Source organism: Triturus cristatus, chromosome 11 (genome assembly GCF_964204655.1).
Source record: "Triturus cristatus chromosome 11, aTriCri1.1, whole genome shotgun sequence".
Lineage (NCBI taxonomy): Eukaryota > Metazoa > Chordata > Amphibia > Caudata > Salamandridae > Triturus > Triturus cristatus.
Window position 1 is genome coordinate 671,515,604 of NC_140594.1, and position 17,542 is coordinate 671,533,145.

A 17,542-nucleotide genomic window follows, 5' to 3' on the forward strand; every position below is an offset into this window, starting at 1 on the left:
GTGTTGCTGTGGGCATGTTGTGCTGCTGTGGGTACCATTGGTTGCCCAGTTACCTATACATCTCTGGCAAGCAATGAATAACCAGAAATCATTAAAGTGAAACAAAATGTTGTTCTTTTCCAGTCTCCCTTTTTGTATTTATTTTTTAAATTACGGGATTTCTTATTGACCAATTAACCCACATAGTGAAATTCCAGGTTAGAAACATTGACAACTCTCCAAATCTCTCAACCTAGATGAGAAGTGTGCTACAAATGGGTTAACGTTTTCCCCCCTGAAAAACCTTACTACTGCCTTAACCCTCTCTGCCGCCCCACTTTAAAAACTGTCACCTTACATTGTGATATGTGGCAAGACACCTTGGTGTTCATACCATAACTTAATCTCTCTTTTGTTTTGATGGCCAACAACGCATGGCTGTGTAGTTGTCTCTATGACAACCTTGTTTGTTTGGAAACTCCCTTTAGTAGAGCCCAATTTTAATTACAGGTGGGCTTGTCACCTGCCGTCTTCTGGTACTAGTTATGCTTTGGTTACCTTCTACTGTTGTATGATTGAATAATGCAGGCAAAAACATTGCATGCCTTTACAACGCATTTTTTACCCCTCAATTTTTTTAGCACACAAATGCTTTTACCTCGCATGCCATTACCACCCGTTAATAGTGTAACTAAGCTAAGTATTAGTATGGTAAGTTTAAAAGTGTGTGTTTTTTTAAACATTTTTTTAGGTATAAGACCCCCATACCACCATACTTAACCTAACCTAAAATGCGTGTTAAAGACCTACTGGTGGTAAAATCTTGTGTGGTAATAAAGACGCCCTAAAGGCACTGATGTAAAAATCACGTTGTAAAGACTATCCCCAACCCCCACCCCTCCCCCTGCCATATACCCCTATTCCCAGCACTGCCTTACTGGAACCGAAGTGTGGATTCTGGGGAGGGCGGCAAGGGTTTAAATATCCTCACTGCCCCCTTTGACTTGTTGTGGTGCGAGTGGAAGCCTTGAACTGGCCAGAGATTGGGATTTGGGCACAGGGCCTTCCAGCACATGAGGTAAAACCCTGTGTACCCTGCTGGGGCATGTGTGTGGGTGTTCTCACCGTTGGGGACACATACCTAATATCTTGGCCTTATAATGGCCCCTGCAGGAATGGACCAGGAGCAAAGTTGTTGGTGAGGAGCAGATTGGGGAATGTAGGGCAAGAGGTAGGAGGGGAAGGGGTTTGAGACCGCATTAAACTCTTGCACCTACGCACATAGAAAAAAACTGTTTAAAAGAAGATTAGGTTGAATCCCTGGAGCAAGGTGGAGACTGCTGAATGCCCTTAATCCAGGAAGCCCCGCAGCACTGTTCTGAAGGTTGGCACCTTCAGCTTTGTGCCTAGCTTGTCTATGCCAAAGCCAGCCCTGGTTTTGTTTTGGTGCCACCAATGAAGGTGTTGAACACAATAATGAACATACATCTTTTTAGCATTGTGTAAATCTGTTATCAGACTATTGTAGTGTATGCATTTGCAATTTGTAGGTCTGGCTTGACAGTGCAGCTGTCTGCTTGCCAACAGTTAACAATTCTTTAAAACCTACATAGATGGGCTTTGGCGGACTTCAGAGCAGTATTCTTCGCTTACATACTTCTGTTGGCTATTTGATATATCATTCTACCTCACCTGGAGTGTTTGCTTCACCATGCATGGGGGACAATTTTACATCTCAAAAGTACACTAGATCATCAAATTGTGTCCATCTTTATTGAACGACTGCACAAAGCTGGCCTCCAAGGGCTCGCACTTTGCTGAATTTGCTCCTACAAGACGGGTCACTACATGATTCCACTTGCCAGCATCATCTGAGCCCACAGAATCAACTTCATATTGTATGCTGATGCCACCCAGATCATACTCTCCCTCATTACGCCAAACACCCGGACCACTTTCTCTGCCTCCAGAACGAAGTTGCCAGATGGATGAAAAAAACGGACTCAAGCTCAGCATAAACAATATGGTAGTTGCAATCTTCGAGAAAATACACTTTGCTCGGGAATCTTTCTGATATCCTGCTGAAATACGACCCACCCCCTTCTCAGCAACCCATGGAACGAACCTCAGATTGTAATAGACAACCCATTCACCATGATCGGCCACGTGAATCAACTTCATGCTTCCACACATTTCAGATGCTTAAGAAGCTCTTAAATTGGCTCCCTATCAACACTCGTAGAACCTTTACCAAATCCCTCATTACCAGCAAGCTGGACTGCACCAGCACACTCTATGCTGGAATCATGGCCTAACGGCTAGGGCAGTCGTCTCTAATATGGGGAACTGGGTTCGAGTCTCGGTAATGACACTGAACATCCTGCGATTCTGGGCAAATCACTTTAATCTCCCCGTGCCTAACAAAAATGAATGTGTCCTCATGTAATGCAACTGGTGCTATGTAAAGCGCTCTGATATCCGATTCGGGTCAAGTTCACACTATATAAAACTCTACAAAAAAAAAAAAAAAACTCAACTGACCAGAAGACCCAGACCATAGAAAACTTCCCTAAAACTCCCACTCCTATCACCCAGCACAGCCAAGAACTCCACTGGCTCCCAGGCCACAAAGGAGCCCCCTTCATACTCCTCATACACACATTCAAAGCCTTGCACAACATTGGCCCCACATACCTCGAAACACACCTTTACTTATCCGGACTCCTACCCGCACATAACCCCTGTACATGCAGAACCTGATCCAGTGGTCGTGCCCTCCACTACTTTGCTCCTAGAGCTTGGAACGACCTGCCCCTGCACATCAGAGCGGCCTCTTCAGTTATTGAATTTGACAACAAACTGAAGACCTGCCCCTTCACTCTTAGCACCAGCACTGCCTCAGCACATACAGCTCCTGCTACCCGCCAGGATACCCTACTGGGTGAATGGAGTTATATTCAAATACGCATAACAGTACTCAAATCGCAGTCCAGATATCGGCTTTGCCCGTACTTGTTTTGTTAGCACCAGGGCTTTAAGTGGGTTGAAAAAACTGGGGGGGTCTCTCAAAGGGACGTGGCCAATGTAATTAAGGGCATGGCTTAAAACCATGTAAGCTAAAAGTCTGTGCTTAGCATAGTGTGCCGCCCAACTTGTATTTTGCTGTTTCTGTCTTTGCATCCGGATATATGATACAAGCAGTGGTCGAAGTGGGGGAAAAAAAGTAGGGGAACTGTGGGCGGAGACTCAGGGGGCGGGAATAACCCAAGGATTGGATTAGTGGGCGGAGTCGGAGGTGTGGCTAGAAATAGCAAAACATACCAATTTTTGAACGTTTGGCATTTCACTGACCAGTTACAGCTTATATCGTTATTTAATTCAAAGAATCAATAAACATGTTTATTTGAGGTTTAATATACAAGTTGTTTATATTTAATTCATTTACAATGTGTGACATGTTTCCAATCACAGAATATTCCAAATACGCTTATAAGTGGAATCATAAGCCATTTGTCTCCGAGCCATGCAGTTTCTTTCATCTGCACTTCTCCTCCCTTTTTCTAACCATTTCTGAACATAAAATGCAGGTTTAAATTCTATGACAGGTGGCCCCACGATATTTATGAACATTGTAGAAGACAGACGATTGATTGATATTCTGTTCCGCAGTGGTGTGAGCACATCATTCATTACACTAAAGCCCCGTTCACATTCAGCAGTTGAGGTACAAAAGGTGTTTATAATGTGCATTAATGGTTTCAGGCTTTCAGGGATGCAATTTTTATTTTGTTTGTACTCTCTGAAACCAAGGATGTACTGCCTGGTATCAAATACATGCAACCTGCTACAAAGGTTTTGTAATTCTCCCTCACCGTATAAGATGTCTACTGGATCTGGCCAATAAACTGGTTGTAGGAGTTTCATTCTATGTACTAACTCTTTGTATTCTATTTCATCATTGTTTGTGGTTGTGCATCTAGAAACATTTGATGCATAGACATTGTCATCCTTTTTCGCAGGTTATTTGCTAAGCTCCTAAAGAACTGTGCCCTATTGATGCTAACACAGCCTTTGTTCTGTTGCAGTCCTACACCAGCAAACTGCATCCGTTCAGCAGCATCTAATGCAGTTGTAGCAAACAAAGGGCCCAGGTGCATCAGCCATTGATTCAAACACTAAAATCTGCATCTGTATTGAACGCCTCATATATGGTCATATCACGCCGCTGCAGCCTTCTGGATAGGTCACCCAATTCTGTGAGAGCATCATATAAAATGCCCATATTTTCAACAAACACCAGGGAGGTTAATAAACGGTTTAAACCAGCATATTTCCTCTGCTCAATGTCACTCCTCGTTGAGTCTTCGGAAGATTCCATGAAATGTTTAATAAGTCCTTTGTAGTTGTTCCAAACAGCTCTCACAGATCTTTCACTTGAGGACACCCAACGTACATCTAGCACCTTTCCAATTGCCAGAAGTCTTACTTCTACCTCCAGAGCACATTCCCCAAGCTCTCTCTGATTTTTCGGAGAGGCATGGTAGGTGGTATATAGTTTATCAAAAAAAAATTTGAGCTGATTAATGCCTTCGACTTCTTTACAAACATCACCCACAGCAAGCTCCAGCTTGTGGTTAGCACAGTGCCATACACTCAACTGTGGATATTTCAGTTTCAGAAGAGTTGCCACACCGGATTTCCTACCTATCATATTGGAAGAACCATCTGTTACAAGCTGAACCAAATTACTTTTTAAATACTCATCAGTAAAACCGTGTCTCTCTAAGCATGCAAGTAAGGTATCTAAGATTAGATCTGCTGCTGTGCTTGGCAACTAAACAAGGTCCAAGAAAAAGGTCAGTGGCTCATTGTGTTTATCAATACATGCTCTTACACAGATATTTAGTGTGGTCAATTTACTATTTCTGAGATTAGGGACATATTTATGGGAATGGTGGCGCAGGGCAGCACAGCAAGTTACTTTGCTGCGCTGCCCTGCGTCACAGGGAAAGGGCGGGAATGTGCCGTATTTATCCAATATGGTGCATTCCGGTCTTTTCCCCCTGCACTGGTGCCATTTCGACAGCCTGGCTTCAACGCAGGCACACTTGCCCCATGGTGCAAGGGTGCCTCCTTTGCATGCAGGATTGTTTTTGTGCAGGAAGGGGCACCTTCCTGTACAAAAACAATCTTGAGAGGCTTTTTCATCTTTCTATGTGGGCTGCAGAATAAAGCACAGTTTGAAAGAGGAAAAAGCAAGGAGAAATAAAGATATTTCTCCTAGTTATGCCTCCTCTGGGGCAGCGCAAGATTTTGCCGCATTCCCAGGATTACAAGTCCTTGTAAATCTATGAATGCGTCAAAAACCGTGGGGGTTGTGTGGGAGACTTTTATTATTGCAGGAAAACTACTGCGTGACAAAGCCACTGCTGCTCTAGGGTGTGCTGCTTTGTAGACCTGCCCGCAAGACTGGTGGTGAACCTGGGTATGAATTGTGGTGGACAGGGCTTCAAGTTTACCCAACTGGCCACCGGTAGGGTTCACCTGCTGGTGCTAAGAGACCAGGGCTTCTAAGGTCTAGTGGGGCCTTCTAAAGTCTATCATGGGTGCTCCCTCAGGAGTGGTCTGATGGACAAGGCATGAAGGCTGAACCAGGTTCCCCAGTTCCAAATTTAGTAGCTCTGGCCAGAATGCCACATCCTATCCCCACCGTACACCCTCCTGCCCCACTGAGTGAAACTCGCACTGTCTTCACCTACAACCCAATTCTGCCCCATTATAAGCACCTGAATGTGACTCATTTCAAATTATGCAGTGCCTGAAAAAAAATGTAACAACATTCTGGGAAAAGCAAATACTCATAGGGAATGCAGGATTATGTAAAGCATGCAAAATATAAGCAGGAACGACATGTTACCTTAACGCTTTTACTCTCGTTCAGAAATCAATGAGTATTTTTTGTCTCAAACATTGAGGACATGAATATAGGGCTCCTCCTGTACACATGTGTGAAGCAGGGCTCAGAGACAAAGGAACTCTTCAAGAGAATCTGATCTGACTCACGGAAACCCACAAGGGCTCCTTCTTATCCACAAATTGTGCACTCTTGATTGTCAGCGCCAGGATGCCTGTTAGGTGAGAGTGCGCTTTACAAGTGAGATAAATAAATAAATAATTCTTATTCATGTCAGCCAGCTAGCTGCTCAAACATAGTATAGCACATATGTATTCAAGTGTCCTGCAAAGAAGAATGAGTGTGAGTAAGTAAATGTGGGTGTGAATGATTGAGTGCCTGAATGTAACTGAGCATGAGTGAAAGAGTGTATGTCGATGAAAGTGAGTGAGAAGGAGTCACGTAGAGTAAGTGAAACTGTAAGTTAGAATGAGGTAATCAGAGTAGGAAAAAGTGGTGAGACTGAGTGAGTGAGAATGTGATACCGAATGTTGAAGAGTGAGTGCAAGTGAGTAATTTTGAGTAAAAGGGAAAGTGAATGAGAATGAATAATGGTGGTAGTGAGCCTGAGTGAGATAACATGTGAGCAAGCAGGACAAAACACAGGCCTTGGCAAAGGGGAGGTAAATATTTACTTATGGGAGGAACATATTGTGCATCTTGAAAAAAAATGTGGTCAACTCCTGGGGATGTTGTCTTGGCACAGTAAGGGATTTTGAGAGAATTTGTGTAAAAATGGGGTGTTGAAAATAAAATGCAGTATTTGACCATATAGTTTTTTTTTCAAAATTATCTTGGGAGTAGCAACACCCAGACTGCAAATCCTCCAGGCCCTCCTTTATCTCTTCTTAGTCTTACAAGGCCCAGTAAATCGCACTCTTTTCCAAATCTCTTTCTAAATATTATCACTCTCAAAAACAGTTTTTTCTATGTAATTTTCCTTTTATGGGAAGAGGAGGTTTCTGAGGTGGTAGTATCAGGCAAGTGACACTACTTGGGCTCCCTCTGTTCGAGCCTTCATGGAGGATCCCTCTTCATTGCTACCTCCACCTGACCCCAGACTCCGCAACGCACTCCCTTACAGGCTTGATTATCCACTACTCCTCTCCAGTGCACCTTATCTCACAGCTGACCTTGGGCCCCAGCCCCATATCAGGCACCATCGGGCTCCACTTTCATTTTTCCCGGTAAAAACATTAGTAAAATCACCTTCAAACTTAAAACATTGAATATAGCAGTAAATATAATTAGCACACACTTTAAAGTATGTTCCACGGTAGCCCTTATGACCCGACTGCTAATTAAATAAACAAAAACAGAAAGGTCATGCCAAGGCCGGCTTTAGCGCTGATGCGAAAGTCTTTTTTGGCGCCACACCAATAATCACTGCCATACGCCACAAGTGCTCCTCATCTCCCCATAGCCCCTCCCCCTCATGACCTCCTCCTCGGATTCCCTCACTGCCACCCTCCACCAGTGCCCCTCATTTCACTGTTGCCCCTCCCCCTCATGACCTTCTCCTCAGAATCCCTCACTACCATCCTCCAGCAGTGCCCCTCATCTCTCCCTAGCTCCCCCCTCCCCCCCATGACCTCTTCCTCGGATTCCCTCATTGCCACCCTCCAACAGTGCCCCTCATCGCTCCATAGCCACTCCCACTACCTCCTCCTCGGATTCCCTCACTGCCACCCTCCAACAGTGCCCCTCATCTTAATGTAGCCCCTCTCTCATATGCATTTCATTTGTTGTGTAGCGCTACTCATATCAGAGTAGTGTGTATCAGTACTTTACACCACGCACACATTATACAGAGACAACGAATCATACAAGTATGTAAATCAGCCTACAGGGAATGTCACATAAGCCAATGAGGATTACAAGGTGTATGAATCACATGTCATCCATACTGGTGGGCAGTTATTTTAAGAGGGTTTGGTCTGGAGAAGCACAAACTCAGGATTTAAAGAGTACTCCAGTGGTTAGGGGTTGGCTTTACTGATAAAAATGTATATCTGCCCAAAGATACTCATTTTAGCAACATTAGAATAATGAAAGACTGGGGAAGTTCTAACTATATCACAAAACAAAAAACGCGAAGTTCTAACTATACCATTCAGGTTTGCATACAGCTCTTTGATGACAGTTCATTGGTCACTGTCCTATGTTAGGATTGTATCTTCTGAACTGCAAGTAACACAAGGATCTCTGTCACAATGACAGTAACCCACTGAGCTTCCACATACAATACAGTTCATCTGCACTTAACTACTAACAGAGAAATGATTGCTCTCCAGCAGGATCGTTAATAGCCAGCGTTATCTGGGCATTTTTTTATTGTCCTATTGTCCTATTGTCCTGCATCAGCCATGATAATGATAAAAACGGATTAAATGAAGCACACACAAAGTACATGTCCTGCTGCGCCTGTGCAGAATTTAAAAAGAAAAACAAATAGTGACACATTCTCCTACCTACTCCATTAGTCAAACTTAGTGTCGCAGCCTGAAGTGATAAGCAGCTGCAGGGGTTGGGAAAGGGGAATCAAAATAAACAAACTTCTTTTCTCCTGCGCTGCACAGAAAATGAATATCCCCGCAGCAGGACAGTCTGCAAAGGTTACCGCGGCCAAAGAAAGGATGTGTCGCCTTTCGCCATGCCCCTGTTGGAGATGAAGGGGTGAAAAGATAAACAAAGCCTCGTTAACATGTAAATGGTCTTTTAAAGACCTGTGAAGTACTCGGGTACGGCTGCGATAATCTCAAAAACTGTCAGTGTGTGCACGCCTGGGAGCACACACACGACGGGGGAGGTGGGGGGGGGGCTTTGAAGCACTTTGAGCCCCATGGCGTTTCGCGCCTGCCTTCAAGCCCTTACCTGAACCGGGCCTGAATTAGGGCAGTCCCGGGACGCTTTTTTAAAATCAAGAAGTAGGGGAACGGACTAGCATAATTTTTAAAAGTAGGGGCACGCCGTACCCTTCCGTTCCCCCCCACTTCTAACACTGGATACAAGAAGTAATATCATACCTACGTCAAGTCACGACTATTGGCTTGGTGAGTGGTTGTTCGTTGCGTAAGATACGTAAGCAGCAACTATGGCTTGTATATAATATTGAAAAAGGTTCTTAAAGCCCTGGTGACACCACAATGTTGCTGCTCTTGAGTTTAAAAAAGAGAAGGGAAAACCAGAGAGAAAATGGTTCTCTCAAAAGGATTCCCCTGCTCGCCTGGCATGTCATGCCGTAACTTCTCCACAAGTGCGAAGTGAGCAGTGTGAGCACACACACATTGATGTCCCTGCTGTCACTGCAAAAACGGACCGTCTGTACCAGAGCACAAAACAAAGCCCAATAGAGACCGGTTTCGAGGCCTCCTTGGAAAAAAAAAACTGCCGGTGCAGAGCACCCTTGAGACCCGGCCCACTTAAAGCCCAAGTTAGCACCTAACTTCCCATTGTATGGTTCCTGTGCACAATGAGTGCTTTGCTCGTTTTCGGCTGCTAACGCATGAACACAGCCTGGCCACGCTACTCGGGCTGTAAGATAAAATGTTTGATTGGCACTAATGTGCCTGAATGTACTCCGCACATGGGCCTGCCTGCACACGTAATGCGGCTCTAGCCGTGCCTGAGAAAGTGTTAGGTGTCTTGGCTGAGAGCTGACGGCTTTGCGGCTCGCGGCTGCGGCTAATGACTTTCAGCTGCCCCGGCTCGCGGTTCCCCTTTCTCCATGACGTCAATACGCCGTCTGTAAACTCCGTGAACCTTTCGGTCGGATCATCCCCCAGCCTTGGAATATTTAATGTGGCTTTTGCCCGTTTGCTTTATAGGTGAATCACTCATTAGGCAAGCTGTCGTTAAGAAGTTTGTTCTACATCCAAATAACGTGTACTTTAACTTCGCTTTCTGGCCGGGGAAGCCTCCTTTCTGATAAACTGTTTATGTAACGCGGGTCCCTGGGGTCAGTGTGAGGGAGCTCGTGGGAACAAGAGCACGGCTTTTCTAGAGCGTGCTTCCACCAAATTAAACTAAACAACATGCACGTGCATTTGTCGGGCAAACTCTGTTGAAATGTGATGAGCTGTTTTAATGGAAGGGCATAAGCAGAGGTCGTTCTTTACCAACTGCAGCGGATCATGCAAGTAGGCGCTATCACGCATCCCTGTTCACTTCTACGCGCTAGCTTGAGATAGTTTCTTTATGATCCTCTGTTACACATCCTACCTCCCTGTTTTACAGAGCAAACTGACATTTATTTTTGGTCGGCTGCATCAAAAATAAATGTTGCTTTTAATACCTCTGCATTTTACCCACAACGTTAGTATATGTGTGCTTTTTTGGTTAATATCTCATACTGGTTGAGGTAGGTGTAGTTTCTTGGCAAATCTCTCACACTGGTTGAGGTAAGTGTGCTTTTTCAGTAAACCTCTCACATTGGTTGAGGTAGGTGTTTTCTTGGTAAATCTCACATAGTGGTTGAGGTAGGTATGCGCTTGGTAAATCCTACTGGTTGAGGTAGGTGTACTTTTTCAGTAAACTTCTCACACTGGTTGCGATAGGTGTTTTCTTTGTAAATCTCACATAGTGCTTGAGGGGTAGGTATGCTCTTTGGTAAATCATACTGGCTGGGGTAGGTGTGCTTTTTTGGTAAATCTCTCACTGGTTGAGGTAGGTGTGCTTTTTTGGTAAATCTCACACTGGTAGAGGTAGGTGTTCTTTTTTTGGTAAATCTCATACTGGTTGAGATTGGAGTAGTTTCTTGGTAAATCTCGCATACTGGTTGAGACAGGTTTTTTGTGTGGTAAATCTCATAGTGGTTGAGGTAGGTGTCCCTATTTGGTAAAATCCCTCACACTGGTTGAGGTAGATATCCTCTTTGGTAAATCTCATAGTGGTTGAGGTAGGTGTCCCTATTTGGTAAATCTCTCACACTAGTTGAGTCGAGTCACAGTTCTGATCTGGCAAAGTGTCGCATGGTAGGGTCTGTTGCACGCGCCAACAAGGGGAGTTTTTAACTCTCTTCTAGGCTTCAAGGTAAAGTACAGAAATAGCCACAGGAAGAAGCCCTGGAAATTAAGTGATTCCAGTGACGTTCGTAGTTTGGATAATGGCTAAAAGGTGACCCTAGAAGGTATTCATCCTTCTAGGAGCACTTATGTTCCGTTTTCATTTTTGTGGATATCATTTTTATTTTTGGGCATCTACTATTGCAGAGTTTACTGTTAAAAGCAACCCCAGCAGCCGGATCCCGGACCAGTCTAACCCCTTTACTCCTACGTCTTCGGGTAAGCTCCCTCTGGAGCGTTGCATTTATTCAGCCTCTTCATTTGGTACTTTCTCCTTTATGTTTATTGATATTACTTCAATTTTTCCCTCTTCATTCCTTTAGATGCCCCTGCATCAGTGAAAGCTGTTCATATTTGTGGTTGTGAGTAGCAACAAGTCACATTGAACACACTGCTGTCAGCTTTTAGCGTTTTGGCTTGTATTCATGTCTGGCTATTTTCTTTGTTTGTCTTTTTCAGTTAACTTCTCACTGTCTCGGGCATTCTTTATTTCAAGTCCTGATGATGATCCCGAAATGATTGGATCGAAATGCCATCAACTGACTCAGCAGACCTGCCTAAATAATTATAATTGAGAAACGCGGGCTGCATATAGATTTTGTAAATTGTGACTTCCTTACTTCGTGATTTGAATCATCTACGCTTGAGCACTGAGCAATTTATTTGCACCGCACTGTCACTTATGTACCCAAACATTATTCTTCAACTCTTTATTATTAAAACAATGTTTTGTATCCTAGTATTGTTTCCTATTGGCCGCCAGATCATTGCTTTAGGGACCACTGTTATTTTGAAAAGGGATATAATAAAATGACATGCATTGAGGCTTAGTTTGTGATTTATAATAGATGTATTTTTGAAATTGCAAGTTAATCACTTATTACAAATGACGCTGCAACAGTAAAAATGACAAGCAATGGCAAGGCTAGTAGGTCTACCTGTTAAGGTGCTAATGCATACAAACTCAGGCATGCAGAAACGTGGACTTGTACATGGCTATTTACGTTGGACCGATTAGCTTTTCACTAATCGACCCCACTGTCACTTATTACATAAACATTGTTCTTTAATTTATATTAATTTTCCTTATTTGACACATGATCATTGCTTTAGGAACATCGGTCCGTTTGAAATTTGATAAATTACTCCGGTCTTTATACTTTTTAGGTTTCCCCTTGTGCTATGAAACTAATTTTTTTTATATCCTGCATGTCTTCTCTGAACGTCCACCAAGTCACCCTTTGTTTGTACAAGCGGTAAAACACAGTATGTCGTCCCGGAATACATGTAAAACAATGGACCTATACATTTTGCTTGTATTAGAACATCAAGCTCCAGAATTATTGAGCTTGTTAATGCTTCCTTTCCCTAGAGATGGTGTGGTGGAGTATAGGAAATTAACTTAAATATGTATTTTCTTTTTTATTTCAGTTGTTACACTCTATGCCACATTAGGAGGGCCAGCAATAGCTCATGGTTTAAATGAAACGGAGGTAACCCACATCATTACAAGCAAAGAACTTCTTAAAACAAAGTTGATGGTAAAGATACAACTTTTTTAAACTCATCTTTTGTGTTCCTGATTTGTTGCCTTGTTTAGTTATTGTACTTTTTATTTAGTTTTCGTTAAAGGAAGCTCTACCTGTTTAGATGACCTCATATTACCAATAATTTAAATATGTACTTGTAAAAAGTAGTATAGACAGAGTGAGCCTAGGGTCAGCCCACTTCAGCCACTGGCTTTCATTCGTTTTCTAATTCTGACTTGACAATGCAACTTCCACTGAAATGCACAAAGGGCTATTTTACATCTTAAAACGTTCACTCAATGATCATGCTCTTTGTCGCATTTAATCTCTTTTCTCCTACGTGCACGCTATATAGAAAGCATTTCTTTGTTTTTGAACCAGCATTGGTACAGCCACTAGGGCAGGCTTTAATGTGATAAAGAACATTTTTGCAAACAATGCCATTTGTGAATGCCTGTGTTCAGACATGTTGGTATAACAAAGCATATGTTTAAGCTGCATATGGCCCCCAGGACTTCCTCCATTGAGGATGGAAAATATAACATCTCAATATATTTGACCATCACCTTGGGAAAGGTTAATCCTTTCAGATATTGGTCTTGTTTGAACTCCACTTAGTTTTCTGAAGCACACAGTCACTTATAAATGTACCAAAAAAGATTCACTTTGTCCCTGTCATCATGTTTTGGGAATGTTAGCCCTGTCTTTTAGGCAATGTACCCGGTTTTGTTTTTCTTTTAATGTTTTAGCAAACCCTGTGAGGGCCTTGTTCCAGGTTTCCTAAAACTTACTGTTCAATGGCATGTGTGGCAGGAGGTACACATGCTCTTCTTACTCCTACCATCTAGTGTTGGGTCCGAAATTGTGCAAGTTGTTTTTCTTCAAAGAAGTCTTGAGTCACAAGGTTGAGTGACTCCTCCTGTTGGTGAACTTATGCATGGGCATCGACTCCATTGTTAGATTGTTTTCACTCTGCCATAGGGTTCGGACTTGTGTGACTCCGCTCCATGTTTCAACTCCGCTTCGATTCCTCTGGTTTCTTCACTGTCCTTGATGGTATTGTTTTCGATGGCGCTTTTCCACTTATGTGCTACTCTCATATTTCCTCGGTTTGGGCTTTGACTGACCGCCCTTTGGGGCGCTGTCCATCTTGGGCCTACCTTTTTGTGTATCGCTGGCTACATCCAACACGCGCTTCTAATGGAATGGACACCTTTTAGGTTTTGCCTGCGTTGCCATGTGAAATACCCGCACACGACCAACACCTAGTGTGCAACCTGTGCCTTTTGCCCGTCCATCGAAAAGCCGCCTGCGACGCATGTAAGGCATTTCAGTCTGAGAAAACCCTTTCGGATCGAAGGGCTCGTTGCCTGGTAGTGTCTCAAAATGCCACAGACGACACTCCCAAAAACCTTGGTACCGAAACCTTCGAAGCTGAAAGACTCAAAGGCATCATATTCTTCGACATCTCCTGTTGAACGTGTTTTAGAAAAATTGGACAGTCACAGAAAAATTCCCATACAGGAGGGAACTGGTCGGATACTTGCTTCTCCGCCTCCCAAAAAGAAATTAGCGTTTGAGGCACTCTACATTCTTCTTCCTTCCTAGAAGAAAACCCAGGAAAAGGCGCTAGCCCAGCGTACCATCTTCATCATAACACGCCTCCTCCTCTACTGTCGTGAAGGTACTACTAATTCATAGGACCTGCACATTTGTAGACAACAAACTTTTGGTAAGGTGCCCAGACTGATTCCATTCACCCCTATAATATATGTTGGCCTACAGACCAGCAAGCTCACAGTGACACCATAAATCCCCCCTAACCCAAACAAGGAGCGAATGGGTTCTGGCAACGACTGAATCGGACAACCCTGACCCCTGGGGGATTGAGAAAACCGATCTAGAACCTTTTACGCTCAGTCACTCATGCACTCTTGTTCTCAAAGAAAATATAAAGAGAATACACAGTGGGATGTTTTCAATATATTTATTGAACAAATGTTATTCTAACCCGAGGAACCAATTCTGTGATAACCAGTAGACTGAAGCAGATGAAAGTGATTACAAGCACAAAGAGTAAATAGCAGATACAGTTCCACCATGGTGCTAAGACAGTGTATCTATTCAGGCATATCATGCAAGTTTGTAATCCGGCGTACTTCTACTATGCAATCCCTACTCTGTGTATGTCTAGAGTGTTTGTAGGTGTGTAGCCAAGAATCCCCCCACAGGTTGATCCAACCCGTTACCTGGCGGGAAAGACTGTAGGACCCCATCTTGGTCACAAATTGGACACCCCTCATGGAGATGTCAGGCAGCTGCTTGGCAAAGCCCCATCATGCATGACCTTTCAATATTAGCGGAAGTTTCTCCTCTGCCAACCCCCGTAAATGCTTCTTTATAATAAAAAGCATCCTTGCGATGTATACGTAGATTGTCATTGTTATGCTTTGTGAAAAGTTGGCCTGGCATATGCTGGTCACTAGTTATAGTGGCCACCTTGCACAAGTCCAATTCGACTCTTATGGTAGATAGGTTTAAGATAACCTTTTAAAGAAAGCTATCCTAGTGGTAGCTGTGGAGAGCAGCCTTCAGGCTAAGTGTCTGAGGAATGTAAAGCAGCTTGTTTTACCTTATAATCTCTTGAATTACCAAATGAAAAGGACACCACACAGGTATATATATCAAATATATATGTATTTATTTCTAGATACACTCTACTAATCTCTTTATGAGATTAGAACCCAGATACACATTCAAATGTCAACAGTTCTCAATAAATTAAGCACAAATATGGCTGTAGCCCTAGGGGCGTACAGACCATATACTAAGAAAATGGTTTAACAAATTTGACTTGAAAAATGACAAAGCCTAGGGCCTTGGGAATCGCTGGGGCTTCACTACTGCAGTGTTAGCAGGTAAGTAACAAGCCCACGGGAGACGCGCGCAGTATCTAAACACAGCCGTGGGTTTCCTATAGGTTACAATGGAGCAAGTCGCGGTTTGTATTTTAAAGTTTTAGGGCACTTCGGAGAAGTCAACAAGCAAGCCACTTACAGGGTAAGTATTTCGAGGGCCAACACATACTTGGGCACCGGAGTGCACGAGTTACCTCACCCATGGAAGCCGGGTGCATAGGTGTCTTTTGGTGTCGGGTCACGATGCTGTTTTCAATGGAGACCAATGAAGACTTGCTGCTTGAGACGACTGAAGAGGTGTCCGCTGCAATCCGAAGATGGATTGAAGTTGAAGAGGACCTGAAAATTGAGGGGACAGTGTTCAAAGTGACTTGCCAGTGACCGGTGGCCAGCAGGATGGATGACCACTGATGTCGCGTCGTTTCAGGTCGTCGATGGTGATTTGTCTCTTCGCTCACGAGGTCCAGGAGGGATCGGCGATGACCAGCAGCTGGATTCGGAGTGTCCCACGACGTCTGCAGCTGATGACGGTGTCGGCAACCGGATTGGCGCCAACAAGCCTTGGCAACTGCAAGTCTCGTGTGGGCTAAAGATTGACGATGATGCAGACCAGCAAGGTCTGATGGACTTACCCAGCGAGGGTAAGTGAGGGCAGGCCCGGAGCAACCAGGAGAGCCCTTGAAGTCGATGAGAAAGTCTTCGGTGGAGTCACTAGCCAACGGGCAAGTAACCGCGAAGACGCCTTTGCAGGAAAAGTTCCACAGGAGCCCACGGTCACTCGGGACGGGGTAGGCCGCTGATTTTCGGTACCAGACCTGCTAGGGACTTGGACTACAGATGGTCCAAAGCACAAGTTCGTAGAACGTTGTTTAGGGTTTGCACTCTAAATCAGTGCACGGTTCCCTGGTATTGCTGTTCCTCGTCACTCGTGGGGTCCAGATGCCACAGCTTCGCTGGGGACTCAAAATGGCCGTCGAGAGGTCAGGAAATCCGCTTCAGGGGACGCAGGGACTTCCGACTCCGGCGGGAGCGGTGAAGTTTGGAACCGTTGAGTAAAGTTACTGGTGCCTGCCAAGCAGGGGAGTCACTCCTTGACTCCAAGGGAGATTCTTCAGTCTTCCAGAGATAGTGGAACGTCGAAGGGCCAGGATTCTCCTTTGTAGAGCGTCGTCCAGGGTAATCTGAATTGCATTGGCAATGCTTGGTATCTTATAGTGAAGATAGGGGAGGGACTAGCTCTATGACCACTCCTCTAGGAGGGTCAGGGTAGTGGGTGGTTACACCCACTTCCCTTTGTCCAGTTTCGCGCCAGAGCAGGGGCAGGGGCAGGTAGCCCCTGAACCGGTTTGAGCTGGCATATGCACAGAGGAGCCTACTGCTCCCCCAGTGCAGGACTTCAAAGCACTCTAGGAGTGCACCCACCCAGCCCCAATACACTAAATCCTGTCTGGAAGGTGGTTACACCTCCCTGTGACAGGATGCCTATTGTTGGGCCTCCTCCACTGCGAGTTTCGGTCAGCAGCAGGAGGGCAGCCCAGTGTCTGTGCTGGTGGCATCCATTTTGTGATGCCAGGGCTCTGAGATTTCTACCGTTTAGTACAGTGGGTACATGTCGTCCCCTCTAGAAGGGTGGGATCATACTCCCACACCAGTTACTGGTGTGGGGGTATGATTCCAAGTTGTTTGACACCAAACACGACATGTTTTGATGCAGTCATTCCAAAGTTAGCATTTACCGCAAGGTTATAATGCACTTAAGAGTATATGGTTTAACCGCATCCACAAACAGCAGCAGAGAATTGACTCTGCCAGCTGCAGAGGGGTCCTGCTCATGCAGAAACACCCCCTCACATAGTAAACCAAGCACCCTGCCCTCAGGATTGTTAGGGCCTGCAAGAGGGGTGACTGATAGGTTTATATATGTGTGTGTATGGTGAGATATAGGAACCTATACCTCAGTGAGGAGTGCTAACTCTACCTCACACAGGCTGCAGTAGCAGGCCTGTGGTGTCAGATTGTGAATGCTTCCCAGGGGTGGCATAATACATGCTGCAGCCCCTGGTAGGCCTGTGATGTACCAATGCCCTAGGTACCTAAGGT

The 17,542-nt window shown here is 44.5% G+C and overlaps 1 protein-coding gene across 3 annotated transcripts in view; it reads left to right on the top strand.

Moving 5' to 3' along the window:
- The window catches only part of ACSL3 (acyl-CoA synthetase long chain family member 3), a 536,429-nt gene that overhangs the window by 286,800 nt on the left and 232,087 nt on the right, over positions 1 to 17,542 (top strand). For all 3 annotated transcript variants that reach the window (XM_085634281.1, XM_085634280.1, XM_085634282.1), the window contains exon 4: positions 12,427 to 12,536. In XM_085634281.1, the coding sequence (XP_085490407.1) occupies positions 12,427 to 12,536 (110 nt within the window). The remainder of the gene's footprint in view (positions 1 to 12,426; positions 12,537 to 17,542) is intronic.